At 37.2% G+C, this 22088-nt stretch overlaps 1 protein-coding gene and 1 pseudogene across 1 annotated transcript; both read left to right on the plus strand.

Moving 5' to 3' along the window:
- Positions 1–1548: 1548 nt before the first annotated feature.
- On the plus strand, positions 1549–2291 carry LOC100783204 (ran-binding protein 1 homolog b-like). Its single transcript, XM_041017167.1, has 2 exons — positions 1549–1700; positions 1794–2291. Exons 1-2 carry the CDS (start codon positions 1549–1551, stop codon positions 2140–2142), a joined length of 501 nt encoding a protein of 166 aa, XP_040873101.1. The 3' UTR covers positions 2143–2291.
- A 370-nt stretch (positions 2292–2661) lies between these two features.
- On the plus strand, positions 2662–20607 carry LOC102661418 (uncharacterized; annotated as a pseudogene).
- Positions 20608–22088: the final 1481 nt, after the last annotated feature.

A 22088-nucleotide genomic window follows, 5' to 3' on the forward strand; every position in this document is an offset into this window, starting at 1 on the left:
TTGTATTTTAGGGCACCTAGACTAATTTTTGTATTAGGGGTAGTTTTGTAATTTCACATGCATTGAGTGAATATTTGATGTGTGTGTTGGTAAATAAATTTAATTGAATTGGGAAAAGCCCAATCCAATTAAATTTTAGAGGGGGAGGTGAGCATTTGGTTGCTAAACCCTATTGTCACATCATATAGTCACACTTTGTGCATGTCCTTCATGCTTTACATGCCTCATGACACCTAAGCACACTTAGTGGAGAATCTTGGACTTGATCTTGGATTAGTGGGCTGAACCATAACTAAAATTCAATAATCATAATTAGTGAAGTTTTGGCTCCAAAATTTGGCTCCACAAATTCAAGTAAAATGTGAATAGAAATTCAAATTTCCCTCCAATTTTGTGTGACACTTAGTCTATAAATAGAGGCTACGTGTGTGCATTTTTCAAACTTTGATCATTTAAAAATTAAACTTCAGATTTCAAAACTCTTTTAGAGCATAAAATTTTGTGTTCTTCTTTTCCTCTCCCTTCATTCATCTCCTTCTTCCTTCAAGCTCTTATCCATGGCCTCCTATGGTGGTGAGCTTCTTCTAGACTCATCTTCTCCTTGAAGTCTCCTCTATCTCTCTCTCTTCCTTCTCCATTCCGCTGCCCATTCATCTTCCAAGAAGCAAAGGAATCCATTGATGAAGAAGATCCTAGGCCTACAAGCTCCAATGGAGTTTACATCATGAGGCATGTAAAGCATGAAGGACATGTGCAAAGTGTGACTATATGATGTGGCAATGTGGTGTAGCAAGCAAATACTCACCTCCCCCTCTAAAATTTAATTGGATTGGACTTCTCCAAATTCAATTAAATTTATTTACCAACACACACATCAAATATTCACTCAATACATGTGAAATTACAAAATTACCCCTAATACAAAAACTAGTCTAGGTGCCCTAAAATACAAGGGTTGAAAAATCCTACATTTCTAGGGTACCCTACCTACATTATGGAGCCCTAAATACAAGGACCAAAAATAATGAAATCCTAATATAATATGTACAAAGATAAGCGAGCTCATACTTAACCCATGGGCCCAAAATCTACCCTAAGGCTCATGAGAACCCTAGGGCCTTCTCTTGCATCTCTGGCCCAATCGACTTGGAGTGTTCTATCCAATGCCCTTGCGGGGTAGGATTGCATCAGATTATTTATTTAATTTAAAAAGTTGAGCTTTAGATCATTTTAATAAAAAAATTAGCTCTAACAAATTTGTTTATTTAATTAAATACAAGTAATATCCTTTTCTCAATAAAGTTATTATATTAGTTTTGTTACAATGTATTAAAATCATATCACTACTAAAAAAACATTTTTTACGACACTAAAACAAAAACGGTTCCTCAAGAATCGTCTTAGTATATGAAGCGATGACATGCTCGTAAATAAATACAACTATTCTACGACGATTATAAGAAAACCGTCTTAGAAGATTTTTGTTTATATTTAATATTGTCACTCTCACACTCCCCTCCCCTCTAGGGTTCGAAGCCGCAACTATTGATGTCGAGCGCCGATCTCAAGCACAAAGAAGAAGAGGAGGAACTTGTCGTTGGCGACGACAAGGACACCAGAGCTTACGTTGCTCCAATCGTCAAGCTCCAGAAGGTTGCTATCACCACCGGTGAGGAGGACGAAGATCCAATCCTGGATCTGTAAAGAACTTTCTTCTCTCCTTTTTTTCTTCTCGATTTTACTGTTTTGGCACTGATTGGTGCGGTTAATGCTTGTTTTCTCATTGATCGTAGCAAATCAAAGCTTTACCGATTCGACAAGGACGAGAACCAGTGGAAGGAGCGAGGTGCCGACACCATGAAGTTCCTGAAGCATAAGGCTTCCGGCAAGGTTAGGCTTCTCATGAGACAGTCCAAGATGCTCAAGATCTATGCCAATCAGCTTAGTATGTGTTTCTTCTTTTCTTCTTGGGTTTTGCATCTATTTTTGTTTCAAAAATTTGATTTTGAGATATTTTTATTTGTTTTTTTGTTATTGATTGTTGCAGTTTTTGAGTCTGTACAATTTTCATCGATTGGTTTCATTCATGATTGCCCTAGCTTCCTTAAACCTCTGGGAGAGGAAGAAGAAGGACAATCTTAGAGTTCCTTGCTTTCTTTAATTTGTCACATTTTTTAAGATCCAGGAAATTGTGATTTTTCTCATGTAAATAACAGTGTCTGAAAAGAACATTAAAGAGAACATTTAGAGAGTAAACAGAGTGTTGGGATTGATTGTCGAAGAAGTGGTTCATTTTTAATGTATTGGTGTAAGTGTGGCAGGGGAAACTCTAAAGTTGTATATTATCAATGAATCCCACATGTTTGACTGTAATCTATTGGTTTAGGAACTACCTTTCTTTTGTATTAATACAAGAATTCTTTGCTACTTTGGATCATGAAGATTTGTCTCTAAGAGCAAAGGTGAGTTTAGTTAGAGTTGAGCAATCTTGATTTTTTTCTGCTTGATCAAAGTTTTATCATTTCTTATTCATAATGTGCATAATACATGCAGCTAGTGAATGTCATGCTAAGATTGTACCTCCAAATTCAAATGTTTGAGACTCTTTATAATGCAGTTGTGTGATACAAAGCTTTTCTGTTTGCATGTTGTACATTGCAAATGAAGCGAATTCAGTCCATTATCATAAGGTCAGCACTCAACACATTAGATGATTTCTTTTATGCACGCCTCTTAATACATGTTCCTGAACTCATCTTTTCTTGGTAATAAGAGTTTATAGTCACTAGTATACTTGCTAATAATCGTTGTTAGAATATTTTTTATAGTGGTGAGAGTGGATCTGGGAAAACAGAGACAGCAAAAATTGCTATGCAATACTTAGCTGCTCTTGGTGGTAGTTATTCTAGAATAGACAATGAAGTTCTTCTAACAAACTTTATACTAGAAGCTTTTGGGAATGCAAAAACATCTAGGCTATGGAAACTTTTTGAAAATGAAGTGCCTCTAATAGGATTGATTCCTAAAGAGGATGATATCTGTGGGAAACCAAAAAAAAGAAAGTCAAGCTGGATAGTATGATCATATAGCATTGTGTGCTTTCTGAAGCATGGAGTTACAAGCTATGGAATTCAAATAATGAGCTAAGCAATATATTTAATCATGCAGGTCAAATTCCATGTTGTATAACATTACAGGCTTTGGTGTTCTCTGTCTGATCCAAACATTGCATTGTTGCATCATCTCAACATGGAACAACTCACAAAGACATTGGCATCTTTGTTCAATCTATAAGACACAAATCGAAATTCAATTCATGTGCATGAGAATGAAGCTGAATTCCATTCATTATATGTGCTGCTTCATCTTGGTTCATACAGCCAACCAATGGTTAATCTCTACATCATTGGTGTGATTAATTATGTTTCTGTTTTCATGTTAATTTTAGCCTTGTTGCAACTTAAGTTATTAAATGTAGCTATTTTTAATGCTCAAGGGGAGCCACTTTCTTTGTGGTTTAGACGTGTATCAACTCCAGTATTAAAGTCAAAAGAAATGTGTTTTGCTAGGAGAATCTTACGGTAACATTTCTTGTAATCTTTTACCATGAATCAATCATTCCAAAACCTCAATTCAGACAAATGAATGATTTAATATTATATCTCTAACATGCTAACTTTCACTAGAACACTTTTGGCTTAAAATATAGACAATGAACAGGCCCACCTATCATATGCTGAAATTCATTTTCTTAAAAATAATATCAAGAGTTGGCTAGCAAGGATCAAATTCTTGACTACGTAGTCATAGAGGCTATGATACTATATCGTGAACCATCAGTCCCAAAAGCTTAAACTATTATCAATGGTTCTATAACATCATTAATATTCTTGATTTTTATAATTAAAGAGTATGATTTTATCTTGTCATTTTTTTCATATTAAATGATAATTGTATGCATGTCAATTATTGATATTGTCTTTTCTCTTGACAGATCATTCTAACTTGGTAATTATAAGGATTTCTTCTGTACTGCAGCAGCTCAGGCATCATATCTGTAGTTCTGCATTATGATGCCTTATATCAATGAAATAATTTCTGTAGTAGAGATTGTGTTATTTTCCTATCATTCTATAACTTGTTTATTTGGGCTTTCATTTTGTGTCTAAGTTGATGGATGCCTACTTGTGTTGTGCTTCTTACTTTCTTCATATGTATTTTAACACAAATCATCTCTTGTCTTTGTAATAAATATTTTAAGGATAACCTCAATAGGTTATGGCTAAAATATTAAAGATCTACAGAATAAATGAAATGCAAGGGAAGGCATGGAACATTATATCGGGATCATCACTATTTTACCAAAATTTTACTTTGGTTCATCTTATCTCCCATATTCCAAATAATTGAGATAAATTTGCCAACAACATAACTCTTGCCAAAGCTAACATCTTAGCCCAATCTTAGCATCTCAGCAATTCCAAACCACATTTGTGCACTCCACATGCATCAGCAATTAGTCTGTGTTGTAGGATTTTGTACATATGTACCCTCACATGGAAGTTCAGGATCAAGGGGTCAGTGTTTGAGGGTCTTAATTACAGAAGAACACTTTAGAAAATAAATACCTTCTCCTTACACCACTTTCCCTGAAATTTCCACCTTAAATTTATTATTTATAAATTATAATTTATAACTTATCTTACATTGTGAAGTGGACTGCATAGATCTATTGATGTCATTTGGCTCTATAAGAAGCACTACTAGAAAAGTTCCTTTTTATGTCGTTATATCTACATCGGTTATATAAAAACCGATGTAGTAAATGATATGGTGGCATTTTTGAAAATAAAACAAACTTTTTTAATCAGCCACGACGGTTTTTATAAAACCGCCTTCGATGTGAACGTTATGAAGGCGGTTTTATAAAAACCGTATTTGTTAGTCCACCTAATTACTATGGTTTCCTTAAAAACCGCCTTTGATTAATTAAGTTATAATTTTTTTATTTATTTTATTTATTTCGTTTTCCCTTTGAATAAACGTAGCTAGCAGCAACCCTAACGCAAAGCTCGTCTCGCTCCCAAGGCCTTCGCCGTCTCCCTCGCGCCAGAGAGAGAGGCGGTGATGTCTTCAATTAGATTCCTATGGATCCTGATGGTGTCTTTGACGACATCATGCCCGTTAAGCCAACCGCAGAAGCTATCGGCCTAAGATGTTCTGATGGAGTACGAGTTCCCGGTGGGTCTTCTTCCCAAGGGAGCCATAGGGTATTCGCTTAACAGAGACAGCGGCGAGTTCGCAGTGTATTTCCAAGGAGCGTGCAGCTTCGACATAGAGTCCTACACGGTCAAGTACAAATCCAACATATATATATATATATATATATATATATATATATATATATATATATATATATATATTGTTCATTTTTCAGTTGTTTCTCTGGTTTCGAGTGTTGTTTTCTTTTGCTCTGATATGGATTTAGCTTGACTAAATTGTCTCTTGAAATTCTGATACCAATGCCAGATGTCGTACAGGATGTCACGACATCACGCTTCAGAACATGCAGATTATATTTGAGAGTATGAACAGATTAAACAAGTAAATAACACAAGAGAATTGTTAACCCAGTTCGGTGCAACGTCACCTACATCTGGGGGCTACCAAGCCAGGGAGGAAATCCACTAAAATAGTGTTAGTTCGAAGATCTAACAGCCACTGTTTACAACCTTCTCACCTAACCACTACCCGTGCAACCTCTACCTAAGAGCCACTCTTAGATATGAGAACCCCTCTCACTCCCTCTCAATCACTCTCCCGTGTTTACAATTAAATCAAAGACACACCAGAGATTGCTCTCTGAACAAAAGAGATCAACTCTACACACTCAGGTCCAACACTTGAAGTTAGGGTAACATCAAGGTGGCTCACAAAACACTCAAGTCCCAAAAACTCACAAAATAACTTTTCAATCTCGGACTTGGTACAGAACTCGTGCAGCCTCCATGTTTTTATAGTAGTGTGTGTATCTGGGCTGCAACAACTTGCGCTGGATGAGATCTATCATTCTCCTGAAAAATCTGCACTTAAAGATCCAAAAGATACAGTTTGATCTTTTAGTTTTTATCTTTAATCTTTATTCCCTGAACGAACTCTTCTAGTTTGTAATTCGAACTTTAATTATCTTTTAATTCGTTCCTAAAGATAGATCATCTTATCTGCTGCTAACTGCACAATAATCTGTTAAAGATATAATAGATTTATGTGTCCAGTATTTTCGGGCAGGATGTCCTGGACATTGTATCCGACATCGTGGATCCTGCATTGTGTGCATTGTGCAGCAACTCCAGTATTTTCGGGCAGGATGTCCTGGACATTGTATCCGACATCGTGAATCCTACAGCTTCAATTCTTCATTTGACATTTCATCTTGCCTTGTGCATTGTGCAGCCCGATCTGATTCCTTGACATAACGTTGGACATCATGTGCAGCAACTCTAGCTTTCCTTCATTGTCTAAGTGCTTATGTTTTAACAAAATCTTAGCCAATCTTTTAAAACACAGTAGAGCTAAGCACTAACAATCTCCCCCTTTGGCAAATTTTGTCTAAAACATACTTAGACACTTCCTGAGCAGGTACGAGCAGTTATGCAAGTGGGATCAGCAACTTTCATTATCAGAGTAATCAAGCACAGCGGTATCTATAGTGGTAACAGCAAAATTCTGCAAGTTGCAAGTCGTTTCCAGGATGTCAAGACATCTCTCGTGACATCTGCTTTCTGCTCCCCCTGTCTCCATGCTCCTACTGCTGTGAAGCAGTTCACTGCAGCATCTTCTATCAGCTACTAGTCTTTTACAGGATGTCAAGACATCTCATGTGACATCAGTCATCATCAGCAGCAGCAGTCTCCCCCTCAAAATCATATACATACAACTCCCCCTTAAAATCATGAATCATGCATACATCGTATCCTACTTCTCATAAATCATGCATAATACTGCTATTGCATACATAGTATCCTACTTCTCAAAATCATGCATTACTCCCCCTTTTTAGACAGAATTTGACAAAAGTAGAATGCATGAACTTAAGGTGCAAATATTACAGACCAATAGCAAATCAATTGTTCAAGGGACATGCCCCTATAGCTAGTAAGAGTAAAAAGCAAAAATAAATGTCTGATGGTCATGGGGTGGCTTCAGAATCATCATCTGATTCAGTATCCTCTGCTGCATCTTCCTCTTCCTCAGCTGCTTCTTCTTCTTCCTCAGCTGCTTCACCATCTTCCTCAGCTGCTTCACCATCATCAATGCCACTGTCTGAGAGTCTTTTGATCAGGCGTTCCAGCTCCATCTTCTTCTCTGTGGTGGCTTTGATGGTTGCTTCCAGCACCTTGCATGTGTCCTTGAGTTCAGCAATCAAAGCATCCTTGGACACAGCACCTGAAGCAGCAGCTTTCCCTGATGTCGAGACAATGTCTGGGACATGTGTCCCCTCAAACAATTTGTAATGCAGGGATAGAGGAGATTCTTTCTTCATCACAGAGTCAGTGTAGTTTAAAATATTGGGATGTTGACTCAACATAATGCCACACAATACAGTTGGGAAGGCAATGGGTAATTTGACAGCAAAAGATTCTGAATGCTTAACAGTTTGATCAAAAATATAGTTTCCAAAATTAAATTTTGACTTGGTTCCAACAGCATACAGAAATTTACCCAAACCTGTGGCAACAGTGGAAGTATGATTGGTGGGTACCCAGTTTGCAGCGCCAATCCTGTGCAGAATTGCATACTTCACACTTAGCTTCCCTGCAGAAAGCTTCCCTTTCTTTGGCCAATGCTGGACTTGTTTGGCAGTGATTTCCTTGGCAATTCGATGCTCAGACACAGCAATATCCACCACTCCTTCAGTTGGTCTGCCCAGGTATTTGTTGATTACAGCAGGGGAGAATCTAACACACTTTCCTCTGACAAACACTTTCTGATACTCATCACTCTTTCTGTTTGTTATGTCAGAGGGAATGTTGACAATGAATTCCCTGACTAGACTTTCATAGCAATCTCCCAACTTGGTGACAGTCTTCAGCAGTCCAGCAGCCGTGATGAGGTCCATGATCTCCTTGCAATCCAAGGCATCCCTTCCCAGTTCTCTTTCTAAGGCAAGTCTGCGTTGATATACAAATTTCCACCTTTCAACATTGCCAATGGAGTGGAATGAGATGTTGTCCAATGGTGCATCAGGGACATTTCCAGGCACCTTTTTCCCTGATGTCTTGGCCCTCTTGATGTCGGGAACATCTAGTTCGACATCATCATCAGAATCAGATGAGGAAATTTCTTTCCTCTTCTTGGAAGGGATTGCAACTTTGCTCCGTCTGGATGTGGTAGGAGTGATTGGAGTGCTCTTCTTCTATGCCATAGTCTTGATTCGTCCAGACCTCTTAATGGGGGTTTTTCCTTTTCGGCTTTGTAATCTTTCTGCAATGCCAGGTGCCAACTTGTTGGCAATGGGTTCCTCATCAGATTCTACTTCTTCTAGGTCAATGAGGTCACCTGGAGCAGGTTCTGGTGCCCTTGGTGCAGGGGTCTCCTCTGTGGCTTGATCCTCTTCCTCTGTTGAGTCCTCTTTGCTGGGTGAAGAGAGGATTTCAGCATTTGGGGTGGAAGATGTTGGAACATCTTTATCAGCATCAGCGACAGAAACATTAGGGGTGGAAGATGTTGGAACATCTTCATCAGCATCAGGGACAGAAGCATTTTTCAAAATGCTGCTCACAATACTGCGGATCTTCTTATCCATCTCCGGGTCTACTTCCCTAGGACTTGTTGCAATGCTAGGGTTTTCAGAAATCTTCACTCCCTGTTGTCTTTTGGGGGCCAGTTTCTCAGGAGCAGGGGCTTGACCAGGGATCATTTGTATGGGTTGGATATGGAATTCAGGCTGTTCCTGGTTTGATGGTGCTTTGGTAGGTGATGGAGATGATGGTACAGAGGGTGAACCAGGAGCTGAAGTTTCTTTTGGTGAGGTAGCCATGGAGAAGCAGAGCCTTTGGAATGTTTTCGTAAATTTCTGAGAGCTGTTAGGGAATGCTGAAAACGAGATTACCACTAAAATATGAATTTGAATGAGGAATGTAGAGGGACGTGTGAAGCAACGGTCGAATTTGTTTTGGCCCAGTAGAGAACGCGCTATTAACGTTTGAGCACGTTCAGATAACAGTAATTGCTATAAATCTTCTAGCAGACAAATGCCCAGCTTGCCCCTCAGTTTTTCAACTGATTTGCATCCAATGCCTTTGTGAAAATATCTGCTATTTGTTCCTCAGTGTCAACATGCTCCAGTGTGATAACTTTATCATCAACAAGCTCTCTAATATAGTGATGTCTAATGTCAATGTGCTTGGTTCTGCTGTGTTGAACAGGATTTTTAGAAATATTAATAGCACTCAAGTTGTCACAGTACAATGTCATGACATCTTGTTCGACATTGTACTCCTTCAGCATCTGCTTCATCCAAACTAGTTGTGAACAGCTGCTTCCTGCTGCAATATACTCTGCTTCAGCAGTAGATAGGGACACACAGTTCTGCTTCTTGCTGAACCATGAAATAAGATTGGTTCCCAAGTAGAAACATCCACCAGAAGTGCTTTTTCTGTCATCTGCACTTCCAGCCCAATCAGCATCACAATACCCAACCAGCATTGAATCTGAACAATGACAGTACATAATCCCATAGTCACTGGTGCCATTTACATATTTCAGAATTCTCTTTACTTGATTCAAGTGACTTATCTTAGGATTGGCTTGATATCTTGCACAAACACCTACTGCATAGGTGATGTCAGGTCTGCTAGCTGTTAAATATAGTAAGCTCCCAATCATGCTTCTGTACAGACTTTGATCAACACTGGTGCCAGCTTCATCCTTTGACAGCTTCAAGTGAGTAGGTGCAGGTGTTCTTTTATGGCTGGCATTTTCCATCCCAAACTTCTTGACAATGTTCTTTGCATACTTGCTTTGTGAGAGGAATATGGAGTCTTCCATCTGCTTCACTTGGAGTCCCAGAAAATAAGTCAGCTCTCCAACAAGACTCATCTCAAATTCAGATTGCATCTGTTGGACAAAATGTCGAAGCATCTCATTCGACATCCCTCCAAACACAATGTCATCAACATATATCTGTGCTATCATCAAGTTTTCAGCATCTTGTTTGACAAAGAGAGTCTTGTCAATTCCTCCCTTCCTATACCCTTGTTGAGTAAGGAACTCTGTTAGCCTTTCATACCAAGCTCTTGGAGCTTGCTTCAATCCATAGAGAGCCTTCTTGAGCCTGTATACATGATCTGGATGAGTTGGATCTACAAATCCCTTTGGCTGCTCCACATAGGCTTCTTCATTCAGGTATCCATTCAGAAACGCGCTCTTCACATCCATTTGGTACAGCTTGAATTTGAGGATGCAAGCTACACCAAGCAACAATCTGATGGACTCAAGTCTAGCAACTGGGGCGAACGTTTCATCAAAGTCTACACCTTCAATCTGAGTGTAGCCTTGAGCAACAAGTCTGGCCTTGTTTCTGGTTATAACACCTTCTTCATTGGTTTTGTTCTTGAAGATCCACTTGGTGCCAATCACATTAGTTCCCTCGGGTCTCGGAACTAGCTCCCAGACTTCATTCCTTTTGAATTGCTCCAATTCTTCTTGCATAGCATTGATCCAGAACTCATCAGTCAGTGCCTCTTTCACATTCTTGGGCTCAATTTTGGAGACAAAACATGAGTTGGAGACAATCTCAATCTCCCTTGATCTTGTAGTGACTCCTCTGTTTGGATCTCCTATAATCAGCTCCTTGGGGTGCATCTTCTGGATTCTAATGGAGGGTCTCTTGTCAGGTTGGTTGATGTTTGATTCATCTGTAGCAGAATCAGAGTTTTCTGCATTCTCTGCACTTTTAGCTGTATCTGCTACATTGTCTCCCGATGTTCTGACATCTTCTTCGACATCCTTCTTTCTTGCTGGAGTTAGATCATCAACAACCACATTGATGGATTCCATCACAGTTCTGGTTCTGGAATTGAATACTCTATATGCTCTGCTGTTTGTAGAGTATCCCAGGAATATTCCTGCATCACTCTTGGGATCCATCTTTCTCCTTTGCTCTCTATCTGCCAAAATGTAACATGGACTTCCAAAGATGTGGAAGTGCGTGACAGTTGGCTTCCTCCCTTTCCAGATTTCATACAGTGTGGTTGGAGTCCCTCTTCTAAGTGTGACTCTGTTGTGGATGTAGCATGCTGTGTTCATGGCTTCAGCCCAGAGATTATAGGGAAGTTCTTTGGCATGAAGCATGACCCTAGCAGCTTCTTGCAAAGTCCTGTTTTTCCTTTCAACTATGCCATTTTGTTGTGGTGTAATGGCTGCAGAGAACTCATGAGTGATGCCTTCAGATGTGCAGTATTCAGTAAACTTGTTGTTTTCAAACTCTCTGCCATGGTCACTCCTGATTCTCTTGATGACACAGTCTTTTTCTCTTTGAAGTCTTAGACTCAACTCCTTGAATACTTCAAAGGTGTCTGATTTTTCTCTGATAAAGTTGACCCAGGTAAATCTGGAGAAATCATCCACAACAACATAGGCATACCTCTTTCCTCCAAGGCTTTCAACTTGCATAGGCCCCATCAAGTCCATGTGAAGTAGTTCCAGCACCCTGGAAGTGGTTTGATGTTGAAGCTTCTGGTGGGACATCTTGACTTGCTTTCCAATCTGACATTCACCACAGATTCTGCCTTCTTCTATTTTCAGATTGGGAATGCCTCTAACAGCACCTTTGTCAATGATTTTCTTCATGCCTCTTAAGTGCAGATGTCCAAATCTTTGATGCCATATTTTGACTTCATCTTCTTTGGAGACTAGACATGTGGAGGAGTAACTGGTTTCTTGAGGTGTCCATAGGTAACAGTTGTCCTTTGATCTGCTGCCCTTCATTAGGACTTCACTCTTCTCATTTGTCACCAAGCATTCTGACTTTGTGAAGTTTACATTGAATCCTTCATCACACAACTGACTGATGCTGATCAAGTTTGCAGTCAGTCCCTTCACCAGCAGTACTTTGTTCAGACTAGGAAGTCCATCATGGACTAGCTTTCCCATTCCAGTGATCTTTCCTTTAGAGCCATCTCCAAATGTCACATAGCTAGAGGAGCAAGGTTCAATGTTCACCAGGAATTCTTTAACTCCTGTCATGTGTCTGGAACAGCCGCTATCTAGGTACCAATCTTCCTTAGCTGATGCTCTAAGTGAAGTATGAACAACAAGACCAACAGTCTTGTGTTTTGGAACCCACATCATCTTCCTTCCACTGCAGCTACTTTGAGTTCCATGATGTGGATGGCCATGTAAATGATAGCAAAAGGGCTTTATATGACCATACTTGCCACAGTAGTGACACCTCCACTTCTTTCTTTTGCTCCTTTTCTGCTGCGTTCCATGATGTCGAGACCGATGTTGTGACATCGTGGCTCCAGTGTTGTTTTTGGCAGGAACAAATTCTGTCATGGTTGTTCTGCCAGCAGATTTATGATTAAATCCAACTCCTCTCTGGTTTCCAACATTTTTCCCAAGCTGTAGGACCTCATCAAGCATATCTGAGCCTTTATTCAGCATCTTTATTGATTTTGTCATGTTTTCCAGTTTAGAGTTCAGAAAACCAACTTCTCCTTTAAGCTCAGAGATCTCCTTTTCATGTGCCTCCTTCTCAGCCTCCAGATTTGCAATGACCTTCTTCAGTTGTGCTTCTTGCTGAAGAATCTTCTCACTTTTGATGCATAGTTCTCTATAGGATATAGCAAGCTCATCAAAAGTGATTTCACTATCTGTATCACTTGAATCTTCAGCAGATTCAAATCTCCCAGTGAGTGCATTCACATCTCTGTCAGAATCACTTTCTTGTTCACTCTCTGTATCATCAGACCGACATACAGAAAGTCCTTTCCTCTGCTTCTTGAGATGAGTGGGACATTCAGCTTTGACGTGTCCATAGCCTTCACACCCACGGCATTGAATTCCTTTGTTGTGACTGGGCTTTTCATCTGACTTTCTCTGGTATTCACTACCTTTCCTGATGTCGAAAGGGATGTTCCGGCCATGTGGTTTCTGCCTCCTGTCCATTCTGTTCAGCACTTTGTTGAACTGTTTTCCAAGGAGCACAACTGCGTTAGTCAGACCTTCATCAGTATCCAGGTCATACTCATCTTCTTCTCCTTCATCATTGGACACGAACGCCAGATTTTTGCTCTTGTTTTCAGTCCTATCCGAGAGTCCTAGCTCAAAGGTTTGAAGGGAACCAATGAGTTCATCTACTCTCATGTTGCAAATGTCTTGGGCCTCCTCTATTGCAGTGACTTTCATGTCAAATCTCTTAGGCAAGGATCTGAGGATCTTTCTCACCAGCTTTTCATCTGTCATCCTTTCTCCCAAGGCAGTGCAAGCATTGGCAATTTCAAGAATGTTCATGTGGAAGTCATGAATACATTCTTCCTCCTTCATCTTCAGATTTTCGAATTTTGTAGCCAATAGTTGCAATCTGGACATCTTCACTTTGGAGGTTCCTTCATGGGTGGTTTTCAGGATCTCCCATGCATCCTTGGCCACTGTGCATGTGTTGATCAGTCTGAAGATATTCTTGTCAACTCCATTGAATAGAGCATTCAAGGCTTTGGAGTTTCCAAGTGCCAATTCGTCTTCTTCTTTTGTCCAGTCTTCTTCTGGCTTCAATCCATCAGTGGGCTTTCCTTCTGTGTCCAGCATCTTGGGATGTTCCCAGCCTTTGATGACAGCTTTCCAGGTTCTGCTATCCAGTGATTTGAGGAAGGCCACCATCCTTGCTTTCCAGTATTCATAGTTGGTTCCATCCAGAATTGGTGGTCTGTTCACTGGTCCTCCTTCTTTCTCCATGTTCATCAGAATTTATCTTCCTAGATCTCACTCAGTGATTTCGAGTGCCTGCTCTGATACCAATTGAAATTCTGATACCAATGCCAGATGTCGTACAGGATGTCATGACATCACGCTTCAGAACATGCAGATTATATTTGAGAGTATGAACAGATTAAACAAGTAAATAACACAAGAGAATTGTTAACCCAGTTCGGTGCAACGTCACCTACATCTGGGGGCTACCAAGCCAGGGAGGAAATCCACTAAAATAGTGTTAGTTCGAAGATCTAACAGCCACTGTTTACAACCTTCTCACCTAACCACTACCCGTGCAACCTCTACCTAAGAGCCACTCTTAGATATGAGAACCCCTCTCACTCCCTCTCAATCACTCTCCCGTGTTTACAATTAAATCAAAGACACACCAGAGATTGCTCTCTGAACAAAAGAGATCAACTCTACACACTCAGGTCCAACACTTGAAGTTAGGGTAACATCAAGGTGGCTCACAAAACACTCAAGTCCCAAAAACTCACAAAATAACTTTTCAATCTCGGACTTGGTACAGAACTCGTGCAGCCTCCATGTTTTTATAGTAGTGTGTGTATCTGGGCTGCAACAACTTGCGCTGGATGAGATCTATCATTCTCCTGAAAAATCTGCACTTAAAGATCCAAAAGATACAGTTTGATCTTTTAGTTTTTATCTTTAATCTTTATTCCCTGAACGAACTCTTCTAGTTTGTAATTCGAACTTTAATTATCTTTTAATTCGTTCCTAAAGATAGATCATCTTATCTGCTGCTAACTGCACAATAATCTGTTAAAGATATAACAGATTTATGTGTCCAGTATTTTCGGGCAGGATGTCCTGGACATTGTATCCGACATCGTGGATCCTGCATTGTGTGCATTGTGCAGCAACTCCAGTATTTTCGGGCAGGATGTCCTGGACATTGTATCCGACATCGTGAATCCTGCAGCTTCAATTCTTCATTTGACATTTCATCTTGCCTTGTGCATTGTGCAGCCCGATCTGATTCCTTGACATAACGTTGGACATCATGTGCAGCAACTCCAGCTTTCCTTCATTGTCTAAGTGCTTATGTTTTAACAAAATCTTAGCCAATCTTTTAAAACTCAGTAGAGCTAAGCACTAACATCTCTGATTTTGAATCTGAAACTATTTTCATATATCATATTCGACATTCGTCATTTTGCTTTTCTTCTTCTTTCGCTTAAGAGAGAGAGAGTCACATTTTAAATGGTTTTGCTTACAGTCTCTGGTGGTGAACGAGTATTTCCAACACATTCTGCGTGTGCTGAACACAAACGTAGATGGGAAGCAGAAGATAATGTTTGCTCTCACCTCTATCAAAGGTATTGGCAGGCAATTCACTAACATTTGCAGCAAAATAGCTAATGTTGACATGAACAAGAGGTTTGGTTTCATGAAACCTTTGTTTTTGTTACAGGGTTGGGGGTGGTACACATTAGTGCGCAGTCATGTCATTATGTTCAAAATAAACCTTTTTTGACAGTGTAGTTTTTTTGTATCATATCATAATGAGGAATGATTCTCATAAACCTGAATGCAATATTTAGTTAGTTTAGGACATGTTACTAAGATCTGTATTGTCAATCAATAATGCCAAGAACTCATGATTATTGAATATACAAATAGTGATCTTGGATAGGGTAGTATCTCAAAATCTTGGAAGACCCTGTTATTCGCATGCACTTGATAAATTATCCTTATGTTTTCTCATTCCCCAATTGTGTAAATAACTGCATACTACTCAAGGTTGTCTATTTGAGAAATCACTTATGCTTTGACTGATTGATAAAATTATGTGGCTATTGTACTTCTAAATTGTAATAACCTGTTAAGTATTAAGCATGGACATTATTTGAGAGTGCTTGTTCTTGTACATGACTACTTTTACCACGACAAGTTTGTTTAGAAAATTATTTAGGAAATATCAACAGAAATGACCATGTGATTTCCTGCTACTTCTTAATAGGGTCACTCCGCGTTCGTGGTCAGCACACTAAGACTACTGGTCGCCGGGATAAAACTGTTGGTGTTTCTAAGAAGCATTAAGTTGTGTTATATGTTTGCTTTGAGAAATAGATATTTGTTAGGGAAGCAAATTTTGAATTATGTTGGACATTTTTCCATAGAACATAAATTTTTATTGGTTAAGTGTTGTGATGCTTTCAATTTTTTTATTTGCTTTACCTAGTGTCTTGAGCTCGTTGTTAGTATCTGATACGGACTAGAAAAACAGTGACATTTTCCAACAGATATAAGGGGAACATTTTGCTAGTCAAAATAGTATTTTTGACTGATCAAGGGTCAAAATAAATTCACTGTCACATGTTTGGATGGACTACGTAAAGATGGATAATTTTCATTGACTTATTAGAAAGGTATGGCTACCGGTTTTCTCTCCATTCTTCAGCTACATGTTTCACTTCATAGGTGGTACACTTCTCATCAAAGTAAGTTTATGGCTTTTTTTGTGTCTCCGTGTGTGCACACAGATTATGACTTTATCCTGACTCCTTAGTTCATACAGGGAAGACAAATCAGAGAGATTATTTCTTATTGCCTTTTTGCATGAGGTTATGATGGGGACCACTATGAAACAGAGGTGCTAGTGTTGGCAGCTTCATGTGTGAAAGAGGAAAGCAATTTATGGGAAATTTTTTTGTCTGTTTTTTAAGTATGATTCACAAATGAAAACACAAGGAGACTTGCTTTAATTGATTATGCTGTGTTTGTTTGGTTGGTTTGCTGCATGTAGGATTGCTTAAGCAGCAAGGTCTCAACTCCCTCCATTCCTCCAACTCCACGGACGGAGGGAGAGATCTTGAAATCTTCAAACATGAAGAGCTTCAACTTCAGTGAGCTAAAAACTGCTACAAGGAACTTTCGTCCGGATAGTGTGGTGGGTGAAGGCAGGTTTGGTTGTGTTTTTAAGGGGTGGATTGATGAACTTTTAATTTTTAAAAACAATTGCGGTTTAGTCGAGCACTGTAGAATTCATATAAACTTTTTTATTTACTCAGGCGTCAAGAGGCGTCAAGTTCCAACCCCTTCAAGGCCATCTAGATCACTAGGAAACAATATAACAAGAGTTGTAAGACATGGTAAGTTCTCTATTTATCAACTTTGCCCAAGTTTTCATGATATATATAGCTTGTTCTTGTAGTATATCATGACTTGCAATATATTGGTAATCTTGAATAGGAGCAGAAAGTGTCGGTGTCGACGCAAATGGGAATTCTTTTGATATCACAACAAAGTTGCTGCACTTAGCATGCCACCCAGCTGAGAATTCAATTGCTTGTGCTGGTGCAGATAGCTTAAAGTAATTGATTATTATTACTTGTGCAAACAGCTGACCATGTGAGTATTATTGCAATATTGTTTTTATTACTATTTCTCTATATCTAAAGTTATAAATTATAATAAAAACAAATTAATTCATCATATAATTTAATGATAATACTTTTTATATATTTAAATTAATCTATAAATTTTATAACTTAATATTAATTTAATGATTATTTATCCATAAATTAAACACTAACCCGGGTTGCGGGCTTCAAACGTGTTTACCGCATGCCAATGTATATGGTTGCTTCATGGGACCTGCCATAATTATTAGGCGTCAGTAATTTTGTAGTTCACGTGAATTTTTAAAAATACGTTTAAGTCATTTCATTATATTACTTTTACATCATAAATGAGATTATGTCTAAATATGGAAGAATCTTTAATTTCTCTTAAAGTTTGGTTATATGAATTTTAATTAGATTTGAATTAATGTAATAAAAAAATGTGTATTTAAGTTAGACTCAGGAAGAAAATTTATATTAAAATTTGCATTAGGGTGAAAAATTTTGATTTTGTATCATTGCCAAACAATTGCAAATATGCTTACGAGTTCAATGACTTGTGAGGTAAACTAGTTTGAATTCACATACTTTGTAATTAGTCATAAAAAATATACTTGTGAGGTAAACTAGTTTAAAATATTTTTATTTGTCCTTTAAAGTTCTTATTGTTGTTGGTTATTTAAATATTCTTTTGTTTTAGTCTATGTTGTCTAGTAAAAAAATTAACTAATGGCATAACAATAATATTATTAATAATTCATTGACTTGTCATATCATTAAAGAGTTTGAAGAACACTCACATATATTTTTTGTAAATTAGTTTTTTAAATCTCTCATTAAATTATATGAGAATTTAAAAATTCTCTGTTTCCATAACCGAATTCAAATTCTGTCTTTCCTCCTATTGCCAATTTGCCACATTATTCTCTGCCAAGTCATCGCTAACCACATTTTTTCTTGTTGTACGTGTAGGGCTTGCAAACATGCTTGGTTGCTCTTTTGTCCAGGTGTGGTGTATCATCTTTAATGAATGTTATTAATAATTTTTGGTCTTAGTATCCATTTATTAATGTTACCATATTTTATTTTTTAAAGCAATTCTTCTTTAATTATTTGAGAAGCTCAAATTGGATCCGGGGAGAGTATAGTAAATACCAAAGTGTTATTTTTAGTTATTTTTTAGTCTGAAATCTGATTACACATTTTTGTATAGGCTCTTCCAAAAAGCAAAAAAAAAATAATAATTAATAATTTTACATCGGTTCAGGTAACGTCTGATGTAGAATGTCTAGCATTCTACATCGGTTATTAGAACGACCGATGTTGGATGCTTCATCGTGGGGTAGGGATCTACGGCGGGTTAGGACACACCCGATGTAGAATGATGATCATTCTACATCGGTTTTCAGGATAACCGATGTTAAAATAAACATATTTCTACATCGGTTGTCCTAATAACCGATGTAAAATGTCAGAATTCAACATCGGTCTCTTAGCCGTCGTTGTGTTTCAATGACTCCGGGTTACAACGACACGTGATAACCGACATAGAAAGGCACCGATAACCGATGTAGAAAGCCTATTTTCTAGTAGTGAAGCCAAATTTTCAATAAATTATTATATCCTTCATAGCATCTATTTCTACATTTATTGATAAATGTTTTTCTTGTTTTTATGCTGAAAGGTTCGTGTGCTGGCTTTATCTTGCATAAATTTTGGTGGATACAAACTTCATCCATATCCTCTGTTGGACCTTTCAAAATTCCTGTTCATAAAGGTATGGATTAGCAATTGTATTTTAAGTTATTTCCGACACTAAGTAAACATGTAGGTTCTGTATGGTATTTGTGACATAAGGATCTCCCTTCTAATAGTTTTATCATTTGGGATGAGCTTATTATAAGCTTAAGGCACCATAATCGTCCAAAGTAAAAGTCACCCTATGTGAGCACAGTTTTATAAATTATAATTTATAACTTATCTTACACGTGAAGTGGACTACATTAAATAAGGTTTTCTTATTTAACCATTTTATTACATAAGATATTAATAATGATAGATAATATTATTTTCACTCATTTTTGGATATTTTTATATTACACTTTTTATTTTAACTATTATATTACTTATAATATTTATTTATTATTTTAACATACTTCAAGATATTGGTATTGATATAAGATAAATTTATTATTATTATTATTATTGTGGAAATTTTATGACTTAAAAATATTATTTTGTAAAAAATTCAGAAGAATTACTCCATGTAAATAATGTGTTAGCTGTTCTTGCTCCATGGGGATGGTCTTCGCTACCTATATAATTAGCAAGTAGAAATCTAGCACTTAAATCATTAATTCAGTCACTCTAATGTAGAGTGAAAAAAATAGGTTCATATTACGTAAAGAATTTGTTCCTCCTAGTGAAATGTAGCACTTTTTTATTTTATTTGTCTAACTTTTAATGGTTTCAATATCCTTTTCCTTTTGTTGTTGTTGTATTGTAGAATTTAGGTGCATTTCTTAGTTGAGAAAAGAATATGTATGTTTCTTATATGCAAGTGTAAATAAAATTGTATAGTGATAAGTACCTGTGATCAATAAATACCACTTGAAGGTAGTGGAAAATTTCGTTAACTTGCTGGTTTATTTCAAAGTAGTACCGATGATGCACCAAATTCAATTTACCTTTCTACAGGTAGTACTGATACACTTGGAACATAATTACTTGAAAGCTTATTAAGAATGGCACCAAGCAAGGAAGAAGAACGTAAGTTAAAGGAACATAAAGATGACTCACCAACCAAGCTTGGTCCAGCTGAAAGTTTTTGAAGGCAGTGCTTGATGTACCTTTTGCATTTAAAAGGATTGAAGCAATGCCAATTTTGAGTCTGAAGTGGAGTATCTTAGGAGGCAGATTTACTGTAGGGGGCTTCTTTTAAAAACTATTTATCAAACAGGGTTTGTTTTTAAACAAATTGCAAGGAGGGTCTGTTATGGCCATAGATGCTGCCAATTCTACTGGCAAGAAGCTTGTAATGCCATTGGCAATGGCGAGAAAGACGAATGCCGCCATTGACAGCAGCGAGACATGGTGCCCATACTGCCATTCGTACTGGCGGGACATGCTGACTAGGAGATATGAGCATCTCGCTAGCCCTTCCTGCGAGACACCAGCCCATGCCGCCATTGGTACTGGCGGGATATGCCAACATGGACAGTCCCGTCATTGGCTCCTGCGGAACACGTTCCACTGTTGATGATGAGACTCAAGCATCGTGATGTAGGCTAGGGTTGAAAGCTAAAGTTGTATGCCACTGTTGATGATGAGACTCAAGCATCGTGATGCAGGCTAGGGCTGAAAGCTAAAGCTGTAGTTCACATGCAATCTGTGGAGAGGCTGAATCATTTTTTTCGTGATGTAGGCTAGGGCTAGAGTTGTAGTTCACATGCATTCTGTGCAAGTATGACATGCATACAGTGCAGCTTGCAGAGGCATGCTTTAATAATGGCCATTGTGACTTTCGAGAGCATGCTTTAATAATGGTCAGTGTGTAGTGTGTGTAGTTTTTGTTTAAATAGAGCATCATGTAACTTAAAATTTCACAACATTCTGAAGCAAGAGAGAAGAAAGAAAGAAACTAGTTTGAAGAGAGAAAGAAAAGGCTGAAACACGTTTGAAGTTAGTTCATTTCATCTTCAACTTCAAAGTTCTATTGAAAGTAAGGATTTTTTAATTTATTTCAAGGAACAAAATTTTTTTCATGCTGCTTCAACTTAATTTTTTTGTTAGAAGCATTATTTTATGCTGTTTGAACTTAATTTTTTTAATAATTTGTATCATTTACAAATTGTTTATTTTGAAGTAATAAATTTTGTGGTTATAATAAAATTTAAGTGTAGTAATTTTTTGAATTAGATTTTGAATTTGAAAATTATTACCACTAATTATTTGAAATAGGTTTTTGTGTCTAAATTTTTTTTAAGTGTAACTTTTCCATGTATAAGCCTTTGTTGAAGGTATTTCAGCCTTAAGAATATTTATATGTGATAGTCACATATTTTGAAGTTGAGGAATTTTTTAAAAATTATTTAATTAGTTTAATAATTTTTTTAGAATAAAGTATGAATGTCTAGTTTAAGTTTAATAGAGCAAGCAAATATTGAAGGTAATATTTTTATTTTTATGATTGACAAAATATTAGTTGAAGTAATAAATTTTATTGTTAGACTAAAAATTGAAGTTAAAGTTTAAGTGTAATAATTTTTGGAATTAGAATTGTTATTTTAAAATTATTATCAGTAATTATTTGTAAGCGTCTTTATCTATGGTTTTTGTGGCTTAGAAATTTGTAAGCGTCTTTAGTTGCTATTTCTGACTTAAAAATATTAAGAGGTGAGTTGTTTTGGAAGTTAAGGAAATTTTTTTGAATTATTTAATTCGAGTAATAATTTTTATGTTAGAATGAAGTATCAATGTCTAGTTTAAGTTTAATAGTGCAAGCAAATACATTTATTTATTTTTATCATTCACAAAATATTTAATTGAAGTAATAATTGTTTTTTTTAGACGTATTAATTTATTTAGATGTATTAATTTTTATCAGTAATTATTTATTTTTAGACAAAAAATTAATACATGAAGTTTAAGTGTATTAATTTTTGTAATTAGGTTTTTTAGTTTGAAGTTAATTTTTATAATGTTTAATTATTTACAAGCATTTGTTCATGGGTGGCCAGG

The sequence above is a fragment of the Glycine max genome, chromosome 7, assembly GCF_000004515.6.
Source record: "Glycine max cultivar Williams 82 chromosome 7, Glycine_max_v4.0, whole genome shotgun sequence".
Classification (NCBI taxonomy): domain Eukaryota; kingdom Viridiplantae; phylum Streptophyta; class Magnoliopsida; order Fabales; family Fabaceae; genus Glycine; species Glycine max.